Below are 12,617 nucleotides of genomic sequence, written 5' to 3'. Positions count from 1 at the left end.
TAGTCTCATTGAAATCAAGATCTCTTTCTAAACAGAGACCCAAGAATGAAAAACAGTTACAGTCATACATCCAGCTAGTCAATTTCAAGTCAGTTTTATTCATGTATGTGTGCTATTTATTTATGTAGACCAAAGCAAAGTGCTTTACACTCTGTACAGTGTCTAACACCCTCTATCTTTAGACGAATAAAGAGTTTTTCTTCATCCAAAAAAAGAGAAACATGAGAAACAACATACTCTTAGTAACCAGTTTATTAGGTGGATCTAGCTTAAACTGTTACAGTCTACTACAATAGTCCTGAAATAAGTCAGTCAGTCATGTTGAAACAGTTTTAATTCACCTTTATGGTTAATATGTAGACTGTAGTTCATGTTACTGTGTTTATGATAACTAGTCTACCTGTTAGTTAAGTGTATATATGAGATTGAGGGTGGACTAAATCAGCTCTCAGCCTTCAAAATCACCACAAAGATGAATCAACAATTTCTTAATCAATTTCAACAAAATTATAAGCTTAATTAAAATAGAATTTACTAGTTTTAGCTAGATGCACCTGATAAACTGCCAGCTAACTGGATAGTTGAACTGTGTAGTGTAAGGCAGACTACCAATAATCAAGTGATAAGTATTATGTAAATAGAAACAGTTTCAGGAGTCATGAACAACGTCAGATAATAAAGCTTTAACATTTCTGAGGGTAATGAAAGAATCAAGCTTGAGAGCTGGAAGTCCATAAGGTGTGCAGTACCTTAACCAAATTCTGCTAAAGTAACTGCATACCTGGGATATCTAAGGTTCACTAACTATTGGACCCTGTACTGCAGTTACAAAAGAATAAATGACTTGTAACTTAACATTGTATGTTGTGTACTTTTGTGTAATCCGCTCATTATTCATAGATACATGCACAAAACAGGTGCAAATGTATAAAACTGTTGGTTGATAAGTTAATAAAAAAAACACAGTTTGAAACCAAGCGTTCAGTTACCTCTCGGTATCTTTAACACCTTTTCTTGTTTCCAGCGTCAGAAGGGCAGGATGGGCAGGCAGAGGAAGAGGGTGGTGACTGGTGAAGCTGCTCCCCCTCCAAGGAAAGATGAGAAGCCCTCCGCATTTCACCGCAAAGAGAAGAAAAAGAAAGTTGATATTGGCAAAATCTTCATCAACATCTCCATTGGCCTCTGCATATTCAGCCTGATCTGGTTCTTTTACGCCCTCTACATGCGGTCCAGCCTGGCCAAACGGGTGGTGACCTTGCACCCATCACTTCCTGTCCTGGATGCCAATAGCAGCAGTGCCAAGGTTTCTCCGGAGAGGTTCTGGGGCTCATACAGGCCTCAGGTCTACTTCGGCATGAAAACCCGAACTCCCAGTTCGATTGTAACAGGTACAGGAGCTGAAGCTGCCATGTAAATCTGTGGCGAAACAGTTAAAGGAAACCATTTTAAAATATTGTACAGATCAGATTCAATTTGCAAATCTCTTTCATATGAACCACTGAGAGGCCACCAAGATTAATGATGCTGTCATGTAGAGACAAAGGCAGTGAATAATGGATACAGACTGTCACAGTCCCCATAGTGGTGATATGGGTCATGCTGTGTGATATGGACAGAATAAAATAAAACAATATACAGTATTTGACAGATACAGATATTCATATACACTATGTGATATGATACTGTGTCCATATTTTGGCTTTGTTTGCTTTGATGATGAAGCAGGTTGAGGAGCATTGTTTACTCAGATAAACACTGATTTAAAAGATTAAAACCATGAAAAGAGATTATTGTTTCTGAACCTCCATTGATTCTGTGCAGGTCAGAGTTTTATTGCTAAGATAATAGATACAAAGCAAAACAAATCTAGGAACATTTCCATTTTATGGAATGGTGCAGCCATAAGAAAACATGGAGCCTTGGGTTTGAACATTTCTCTCAGTGTAAACATCGTATAGCTTCAATGAATTGGAATCTAGAAACTACTTCAGAAGAAATAAAAGGGGAAAGATGGATGGAAGGTGTCACTATATAACCAAAATCCCAAACAGCTAGTACAGTTTCATATTTAGTTTTTACAAAAATACTTGTTGTTTAATTGCACTGGATCAGAGACAGGGTGGGAAACAAGCCCAGGCACTTGTCAAATTCAAGTAAGTTTTGGCCACAGTTCCTAGGACTGTTTACGCTGTCAACTACTTTGGATGACCAATATTGTTAATTAGTTGACAGCAAAACGTGGACTACATTTTCCAATGTTGAGTAACAACACATAACTAAACACTGCTGTTCTCGGAACCCAGTTGGCTGGTAACTCGGTGCGTGTAGCCAGTGAGTTTTGTGACTTACCTTTTATGTGAAACTGTTGACTGTTTATTTCCAAATTATACATTTGTGCATACTTTGTGCTGTACTACCAAATCTGTTTACTTTGATTGTCATCTCCCCAGGCATGATGTGGATGCGTCAGTTTTCTGACATGGATGTAAACCTGAGGCACACTTGTGAGCAAGGGGATCGTTTGCATGGCTACGGCTGGCTGATGCATGATGGGATCACCTTTGGAGTCCAGGAAATCCGAGACAATGATTTCACACTAACCACGGAGTTTGTCAAGAGGATGGGAGGGGATCATGGAGGAGACTGGACCTGGAGGATCACTGCCAAACAGCATGTGAGTACTGACTCCTAGCCTAATGTAGCTAAATGTATTTTGTGTGGTTAAAAATGTACCATTTATTTAAAGCAATTGCAGTTACTGCCTATGTTTAATGATTTCTATTTGTACCCACCAGAGCTCTGCCCCTCAAGCGCCAGTCATCTCCCTGATGTTTTACGCAGCAGCAGACACACAGGGCACACTGGAGGCTCACGTTGAGGAGAGAAACCGCCTCGCATCCGTCGCTGGTTTCTCAGAGGAGCTTGGAAACTTTAAGATCACTTTCCGAAAGCCTGTTACCGGGGAATTATCCAGTGCCAAATATGCCAGGTAAATGCATGAATACAGGAGTGAATGGTAAAGTCAGCAGCAGTTTCAAAAGAGAGTGATCAAGGATAAGTGAGCTGGAGCTGTAGAATGACTGCCAGTACTCAACTGCATCAGGATTAAAGATATGCAGTGAAAAAACAACAATTGACCCTAAATACTAAATAATGATTATTTAAGGAACAGAATATAGTTATGTTTTGCAGTGCTAATCCAAATAGTCCCAATTATCAGTCAGTGAGGGTAGAAAAACCCTGTCATATAGCAGCAATGAACAGTGACCATTTAAACTGCATATGAGCAAAATATCCATGTACAGATGCATGCATGTGGTGATATAAAGTGTAATGAGTCACCGAATATTTTATATAGAAAAGCACTATTCTAATGACCCTAAAATTATTACTACTGGGTTTAAAGAACATCAAACCACTAGATGGCAGCAAAATCAGGAGTTTCAGTCTTTGATTCATCAATCCAAAAACACACTGCAGGAATTAGGTTTTCTTAATCCTGAAAGTTGTGGTATACATTATAGCAGGTTATACATAAACTACATATAATGTTTGAAAAGGGGAGACTGTGGTTCAGTTGGGAGAGAGGGTTGTTAACTGATTAGGTTGGAGGTTCAGTCCCCATCTCCTGCTGTCCACATGTCAAAATGTCCCTTGGGCAGACACTGACCCCCTCCCCCCCCCCATTTGCTTCCCAGCCAGATGGGGATGCACAGGCCAGTGCATTGCTAATTGCTGTTCCAAAGCCTGGATAAATGGACGGTTGCATCAGAAGGCATCCAGCATAAGAAAAGCCGTATGTCAAGACGAGCGAAGTTATGTTTGGATCGACAGATCTATCAGATGATCGCACGTGGGCAGAATCCGCTACAGGGAGCAAGCCACAAGGCAAAGAGAGAAACGTTTTTTTGAAAGGCCAAAGAAAAGAAGACCCTTTCCATAAGAGTTCTGTCATTTAATCAGTCAAGGTGTTTATACACTTTCAGAACAAACTGTCGTTGCCATCATTTTTTGTACTGAGTGGATCAGGACTCTCTGCTAGGGAGAACCAATATTTCACACTTTCATGAGGTGTCCAGAGAAGACCAGCATAGCAAATAAAAAGGTACAGTATGCACAGATAGAAAAGATAAGAATTGTTTGAGTTATTATTTATTGTAGGAAGATGGATGATAAAGAGAAAGTTTGAGCTTAAATTTTAATTTGACTGTGACCAGTCGCCTAACCTCTGAGTCATCAGTACAATATACATAATACAATATGAGACTGCAAAGTCTACACCATGCTCAACTTTCATGTTAACATACAGCATGCTAAAGCTTCAGAAACATAGCTAGTACAGTTGAGACCAGTTCTGTGTCAGTGCCTGACTATGACCTATGTTAAAGATCTGTGTGTTTATTTCATAGATTTAAAAAACAACAACACACAGGGCAGTTAACAATAGTTCCTTGTCTTTTCAGTTACAACTATCTTCAGACTGTCTCTCCTGGCTTGGAGAAGCTGACTGACATTGTGAAGCACAGTCTGAACCGCAGGTTTGTCTACAGTCCTCCCTCTGGTGAAAAGAGGCACTACATAGCTGTGGACACCTACAACCCTCCCCATCATCAAAACCAACAAAAACCCACTGACACGAGAAAAGAGAGCGATTTTGTGGTTCACCAGGTGACCGTCCAGACGCCATTCCAGATCGAAGTTCTGTTTGAGTCTGGGAGCTTCCACAACCGTCCCAACCAACTGGTGGGCTCCATCATGACTCAGGAGCTGGAGAAGAGGAAAGCTGAGTTTGACACGAAGTTCGAGAAGACTTTTGGGCTTGAGAGTAAAAATTTTAACCAAGCACATATTAAATTTGGCAAGGCAGCACTTAGCAACATGTTGGGTGGAATGGGCTACTTCTATGGCCAGTCAGTGGTACAGTCAGTCTACAATGAATACCCGCTCCTGTACCCTGAAGGCACTTTATTCACTGCCGTACCGTCACGCTCTTTCTTTCCCAGAGGGTTCCTTTGGGACGAGGGCTTTCACCAGCTGCTGCTGAGCAAGTGGGATCCTCAGGTAACAAGGGAGGCTATTGCCCACTGGTTAGACCTGATCAATATCGAGGGCTGGATCCCCCGTGAGCAGATCCTAGGAGACGAGGCTCGCAGTAAAGTTCCTGCTGAGTTTGTAGTTCAGCGTAATGAGAATGCCAACCCACCTACTCTTTTCTTAGCTCTTCAGGAACTTATTGAACAGTTCTCTTCAAGTCCAGAAAATGCGGAAGCTCAACCAACCTTGCCTTTCCTCCGACGACTCTTTCCCCGACTGAAAACCTGGTTTGAATGGTACAACACCACACAGACAGGGCCCCTACCAAACTCCTACCGGTGGCGCGGACGTGACAAGGACACTAATCTTTTCCTCAATCCCAAGACCTTGACTTCCGGGCTGGATGACTACCCTCGAGCCTCACACCCATCAGCAGATGAGCGCCATGTGGATTTACACTGCTGGATGGCCTTGTCCTCAGGCATCATGGCAAGTATAGCAAGGCTTCTAGGCGAGCCCCATGAAGACTATGAACTCTCCCACCAAGTGCTCAGTGACAACAACCTGCTGAATGAGCTCCACTGGTCAGAACAACTTCATGCTTTCAGTGACTTTGGCAACCACACCCAGGCTGTGTCCTTGCAGCAGGAGAAGGTGTATGTCCCTCCCGGACAACCTCGCCATCAGTTTCCTGTGGCACGCCTTGTGCGCTCAGTGCGCCGGGCCCCCAAGAAGCAGTTTGTTAATGCTTTGGGTTATGTTAGCTTGTTCCCTTTCTTACTGCACATTCTTAGACCAGACTCGCCTGAACTAGAACACATCTTCCGTGACATGAGAGACTCCAATAAGCTGTGGACACCCTACGGCCTGCGTTCGCTCTCTAAGTCCGATCCAATGTATATGAAGCGAAACACAGAACACGATGCTCCCTACTGGAGGGGACCGATATGGATTAACATCAACTATTTGGCAGTCAGAGCCCTGCACCACTATAGCAACATGGAAGGGCCATACCAAGAGAAGGCAGCTGCACTTTATGAGGAACTCAGGACTAACATTATCAATAATGTTTATAGACAGTATGTTGAAACAGGGTATATCTGGGAACAGTACAATGACATCACTGGCAGGGGCCAAGGAAGCCACCCCTTCACTGGCTGGTCAGCCCTGACAGTATTAATGATGGCTGAACAGTACTGATACTGTTTTTTCTCATGTTTTCTCAAGATATTGGCCTTCATTTATCTGTATTTGATTGACAACAACGACGACATGATCAGGTGTTAAGATACAGTAATGTGTCTTTTTTTGTTGTTGATGAAACTTCTAGGTATTGAACTGTAATTTCAAGCTGAAAAACAAGATTTCATGATCACATTTCCACATTCAACCTCTAATTAAAATAACAGGTTTCACACAGGTATTTCTCTCAAGGGCAGTTTCAAACAAGTGTAAGTGCAGCTACCCTGTCTTTGCTGTATGTGGAGCCAAGCACTGTCTAGTGCTTCAGTTATATACTTAAGATGCATTTAGGAAACACTTAATGAACTCACATCTCTCACAACTTCAGACACATGCGATTTCATTGCTTCGAACTGCAATGTTTTAATAAGGAAAATCAAGATTACAGTATTTTTCTTTAAGATGCAGGAGGCTACTGGGCCACCTCTCTGAGCTATACCACACCATATGTGTGATGTCATATGTGAACAACTCCATTCAGATTTGTCAGTTTCTATCTGGGAAAGTAAGTGCATAAATGAGCAAGTTGTGCATTCACTTGACAAATGAGAACCATTATTCTTTATCGTGCCATTTCTCTTTCATCATATGTCCTCAGTTCTCTGTCTTAATGATTCGTCATTATTTGAGTCTTTCAAAAAACAAAAAGTTTCAATACAGTCTTGCTCAACGTTTCTCAAATTACTGCTTCTAAAAGCAGCCATATTTTGTATAGACAGCCTTTGACTGGCAGGGAATACAACATTGACTGTGACGTTGGTTTTGTTTTGTTAAAAACAATAAATGGTTTAAATAATTTTTTTTTGCCTGTACTTTTTTGGTATTGTTGGGTTGTCTTTTCCATTTAGTAAATTGTGCTTTGAATGCAATAGACTAGTGGCTCAGACCCTGACACAGCTTCACACAGGGCACTCGTTATTGAAGATTATTCTGTCACTGTTTGCTGTGAAAAAAGAGTGTTGAGTCTCTCACAAATAAAACAGACTCCATAATCTTGCTTTGTAAACATAATTGATTAATCCTTGTCTTTGATTAACATTATGTAAAACAACTGAGACTAGAACGGCATTTAATCTTAAATTCATTATTACAACTGACACTCAGAAGAAGGCAGTGAAAAATACCTTCAATTGCAATTTATTAATACAACTGTTGGTTGCTTCATGTTACTGTGCATATGCGTACCTTAAATTCACATCATTCTGCATGGATCATTTTTGAATGATTTTTTTTATTTTAAACTCTTGGATAGTAAGTATAATCTTGGCCTTCTTGCCCTAATGTTGCCCTTCTACTGGCAGTAGATGAAATCATTCCATGCCTTCTTTTTCTTATATTTATCTACATTATTCAACTTCTGTGTATGTTGTTCAAAAGAGTTTTAATATTTAATGAACATTAGACAGTACAGTGGAGAGCCAGGGTATTTTAACCTCACACTCAGTGTACAGCTTTAAAAAGAGGTGTTGATTGATTTGCGTGTAATATTACTAATACTGTTAAAATGACAATACTTTTTCTTCATCTTGCAGCTAATAATAACTCCTCACGTGTTCAGTACAAATGTCAGCAAACCTCTGTCAGTCAAAGCAGACACTAGCGTCAACACACTGTGACCTTAAGTACAGCAGCCCTGTCCTTCTTTTGTCAGATGGCACATTCGAAGGCCTCTAGCTGACGTCAATCTGCTTTTTTGCATGGTTTCCATGGAGCGCAGTTGCTGTGAGGGCTAGGTGCTTAATTAGCTAAAATCAAAAGGCATGGAGAGTACATGGATGGCAAATTCTTTTCACTCCTTGACATATGCTGACATACATTCACACCCGAGGCATACAGTGGCAATGTTCTTATTAATACTTTGACACCAAATATAAAACGTTGGTACTGAGAGCATTGATACAGGCTCTCAGTCTGTGTGCATGACCACTGGGTTCCAACCTCTAGACTTTCATGAATCCTTTGAATGGGCTAGATGTGCAGTTGTATAGTTGACAGTTTAGCATGGTGAATCAAGGTTGCATGGCTAAAAATAGTGCCTCTATCAGTTAGCAGAACAGCAGATAGGCTGCGAAGCCACAGATTGGAACTTGCACCACATTTATTAGAGGATACAGCATGTCCCTCAGTTTTTTTACTGAAAACAGTAGTTACTGTAAATGAACAGCGACATGAATAAACACTGTAAGTTAGTACCTGTGTGCATCTTAAAAAAGGTTTCAAATTCATCTTTTAGATTTTTTTCAACATTGTGAAAATTTCCATTGATTGAATGGTTGTAAGTTTAGATCTAAAAAATTTGTGTATCGTGTATCAATGTGCAATTATTGCCTTCAGGCTGAGTCGTGGGAGACACAAGCTCATCATTTGACCCTTTGACCTGTTAACGCAAAACACGGTATCAAGGGATTTGGACACAGATGAGCCATATCCTCTGCCTTTTCGCTGTTTCTCTCAGAGGAAATGGATTCCACATCCCCTCAATGCAACTACAGTTGAAAATGCATTTATTTCTTTGAAGAGTGCGAACAATCTGTGTGACTAAAGCACTCACTGCGCAATCCATCCCCCTCACCCAAGACCCTTTTTTCACAGTGAGATGGGATAATAGCCAAACAGCATCAGAGCTAACTAATGTGACTGCATAATAAACAGATGAGTCAGGGAGTATTCATTTGCATATCATCCCAACCTTATCAGAGCTTCTATATAGTGAATATTTTGTGATTGCCTACTACTAATGAATTGACTAGTGAGTCCAGTGAACACGGAGTGAATGCAGTCTCAAAATGTCTGCTCAATGTTGAAATATAATATTTTTATGATGGAAATCATTAAACATCTGTAGAGTAATTAAAAAAGAAGTTGTCTAATAGTTGCTGGAAATACCCCCCTTGTAGAGCAGACTTCTGTATTGAATGTAATTGCTGGGAACTTATGCTAGAGGGAGCTAATTAATAAGGCATTTGAGAGTGGAAAAGAGGCTTTTTGAATACAGCTTAGCTATCATTTTACTTACAATGGAGAGCTACTTAGAATTAAAGCAGTATAAGTGGATAATTATGCTAATGGCTCAATTTGGATTTAAGATATGGTGGCAGGCTGTATTTCTAGATGATCACTGCTCCTGCATTACTGGCTCTTACACAGGTTTTCTGTGCGTATGTGGGCTTGTATGTTCATAACATCTCACTGGAGATGTCAGATGTTTTGTCCTGAGGCCACATGATAATGTGTGTGTGTGTGTGTGTGTGTGTGTGTGCCTGTACTCCTCTGACACAACTTTTTTGCCTCCCATACAAATAAACAAGGCTTTTGGGCAAACTGACTATGAACTTCTGCTCCTTGTGACGTATGAATTTTCTTATCTGTCTTTGTGTATTCCTCGAGCCTCATGGCTATGAACTGCATAATGTGTCAATTTTCATTAGCTTACTGCATGTTAATGTTGTTCATGGAACTCCGGCTTTGACATCACTGCCCTCCCAGGACAGTGTAACAGTGTTTGTTCTCGCTCACATCAAAACAACAAGCCTTCCTCCCTCTGTTTAATTCAGCTGCCATCAGCATCATCATCCACACTGGCCTAATTGCTGTTTATACTTCATGTCTTTCTATAAAATACCCTCCAGGATCCAGCATCTCCAGCTCTCTGTACCCTGCCTTTGCCCCCCAGAAGCTTGCTGTTGAGCACCAAACTTGTCTCAGCCAACATAGGTCTATGTATGTTATGTAAGGCCCACTATAAATAGGTTCACCCGGGATCTTTTGTCTTTACCTGATTCGCTCTTAGCCCAACAGTTTTTATTTCTGGAGAGAGCTGTGGAAGCTAGTGCAATGTAGAGCTGGCCGTTTCCATAGTTACTTTTGTTAGCTGCAAGCTCTTAACATTCTTCATCTGTTTCCTCACATGTCTGCTGTTAGCTATTTGTTTGAATCTGTTTGCATTGCATGTCCCCGTAATTACTGTATGTGCATCGATAACACAGGGATGAAAAAAATGCTTACTAATTATTAACATTCATATCTTTTCATACATGTTGTGGTGGCAATGGATTAGGGGAAAGAGCAACAAATAGAAATCAGTGTGGGTGCAGATGAGTCAGAGACTAGAAAATGTAGACGTATTAACTTCTGTTGGTCAAAAGTACATGCAATTAGTCCCATGTTGCATGATAATGATTTTGTGTAGTGGATGTTATTGAGCTTCAGTCTAAGGGGATTTTTGTTGTATTTGGTAAAGCAAATAACCCAGGTTTTTGCATTTGATCTACTATTAACTAACATCATCTGTTATTTGGGAGTGAACGAATTCTTAAGTTAAAATCAAACATTTTAACCAATTGTGGAGATGTTGTAATTAAAAGAATACATGAAAAATTCACTGTTCTATTGCATAGATTTCTCTTGAAATTGTCCAAGCAGTTAGGTAACAGCAGGTACAGTAGCTGGATGAGGCCCAAGAATTGGACTGTCAGAGTGCTGCAAGCATGGATCCAGCAGAGAAGAGGGCAAGGTGGGTGCCATGTGAGTGCAATGTGTGTGGAGGAGTCTGGGGGCATGGTTAAAGAAACACTGGGGCATTCCGCAATCACGATTGGAGAGCTGAATATGATTCTTACCCATCCCTGTTGTAGAACCAAAGAGTACAGGCGGCTGGGGACCAAAGTGGGCGAGTGCGAAAGTATTTTTGGATCGCACGGGAAACCTGCCACACCAACAGCAGCAGCAGCATCGGGGCCTGGTACCGGGCTTCCCTAACCCACTCCCACTCTCAGAGGAAGAGCAGGAGAGAGATGTTCCTTCAAAAGAAGAACCACGCTTCCGCTGCTTTTATTTTTCTTATTTGTGCTATTTTTCTTTCAATTGCCCAGTGTTTGAATGATGATGTAGTATATATAACTATGCAGAGCCCAACATGACAGAGAGAGAGAGAGAGGGAGAGAAAATAACGAACTTGGCAGCTGAGGCGAGTATCTTGTATTTATAGAAAGTCGTGTTTCCGGCAGAGGTTTCTGTGGTTTTAGCACTCCCAATCCATTTTTGCGGTGTCTTACAGGCCCTATTGTATCCAGGTTTAGATTGAAGATGTTCCCTCATCTAGCGCCTTGGGGGGAGATTTGACTGTGAGACGTGTCAGAATGTGATTTGGGGGAGGAAGATGGATTTCTCTGGCTCTTGTGCAACCGTGGCTTTCGTAGGATTGCTCCAAAAATCTGCTTTGCATCCACAAACTTAAAAAGGCATTAGTCAAAAGTACAACACAGCACTTGAGGCTGAATGTAAATGTCTGTACTGTATGATATATGCATTTCATTACTATATGGATGCAGGCAGAGCTGTAGCCTACCTTATTTTTTTTAAAATCTCAGGTTTTTTTGCGTTTGCCTTGTAGATCTAGTACAGTATTTCCTGCATAACCTCTCCATATCATGGTAGGTTTTAAGTGTTTTTTTTGTTTCAAATAGCAATGGCAGCCTCTGCATCTCAGTGGATTTCCTGGTATGGATCAGTTTCTTCTATTATTTACTCTCAAACAGTGTGGGTTGCATAGTTGGTTGACAGAATGCCAAGGCATTGAGACTTTGAGGAGCTACTGTACATCAAGTGAGATATGTTCCATGTTGAAGTAAGAATTATATGTGCTAAATAATAGACTTTTATGCTGTCAAGTAATAACATGGATGTGGCATTGGAATATGCAAACATTTCAGTTCTTATGGTCTTGAAACAAGAGTTAGTCTGGGTTTTATACTGTTACGGTCTGAGTATGTAGAAAAAACACAGTGGAGCTGTATGTCCACTAAATTTAGAATTCCCTTTGCAAATCCATAGATGAACAGAAACTGGCTACTGATTTTCAATAACGGGTTAAAGTCCTCCACTTATCTGATTCAGCTTCCACCAGGATTACAATGTGCTTTTCAGAATAAAAGCAATTATGATATGAATAAGAATAACAAGTGATAACAGTATTTTTGCTGGCATTACGGCTGAATGGCCTCTGGTGCTCGCTGAGGCTTGAGGTCTCATGCTGAATTTTGAAACTAACATGGACAGAACCCAAATTACATGTAATACGATCCATTAATGTGCAAATAGTTCCTGTCAATAGCTTGACTACTGCACAGTTTTACAAAATCAGCAACATGCCATAGCTTGTAGGTTTTGTCCTTAGATGGGTATTCACGTTGTCTGAGCCGTAGTGTATTATCTCCTTTAAGCTAATGCTTTTATGTTTGTATGTTTGTGATTATGTTTCATAAAAGTTCAATACTGTAAGAGACAACTGAGTTTGTCTGTATTACTTGGTTAGATTAGCTTACTGTTGTCAGCATAGCAGC

The 12,617-nt window shown here is 40.7% G+C and overlaps 1 protein-coding gene across 1 annotated transcript in view; it reads left to right on the top strand.

The window, feature by feature from the left end:
- Positions 1–7,106, top strand: part of mogs (mannosyl-oligosaccharide glucosidase) — an 8,109-nt gene extending 1,003 nt beyond the window's left edge. The window contains exons 2-5 of the mRNA XM_035660868.1: positions 1,025–1,388; positions 2,451–2,674; positions 2,796–2,989; positions 4,464–7,106. Coding sequence (XP_035516761.1) covers positions 1,040–1,388; positions 2,451–2,674; positions 2,796–2,989; positions 4,464–6,234 — 2,538 coding nt within the window. The 5' untranslated portion in view covers positions 1,025–1,039 and the 3' untranslated portion in view covers positions 6,235–7,106. The remainder of the gene's footprint in view (positions 1–1,024; positions 1,389–2,450; positions 2,675–2,795; positions 2,990–4,463) is intronic.
- The last annotated feature ends 5,511 nt before the right edge of the window (positions 7,107–12,617 follow it).

Source organism: Morone saxatilis, unplaced genomic scaffold (genome assembly GCF_004916995.1).
Source record: "Morone saxatilis isolate NCDOM2014 unplaced genomic scaffold, NCSU_SB_2.0 Contig17, whole genome shotgun sequence".
Taxonomy (NCBI): Eukaryota; Metazoa; Chordata; class Actinopteri; family Moronidae; genus Morone; species Morone saxatilis.
This window is presented reverse-complemented; position numbering and strand designations above follow the sequence as displayed.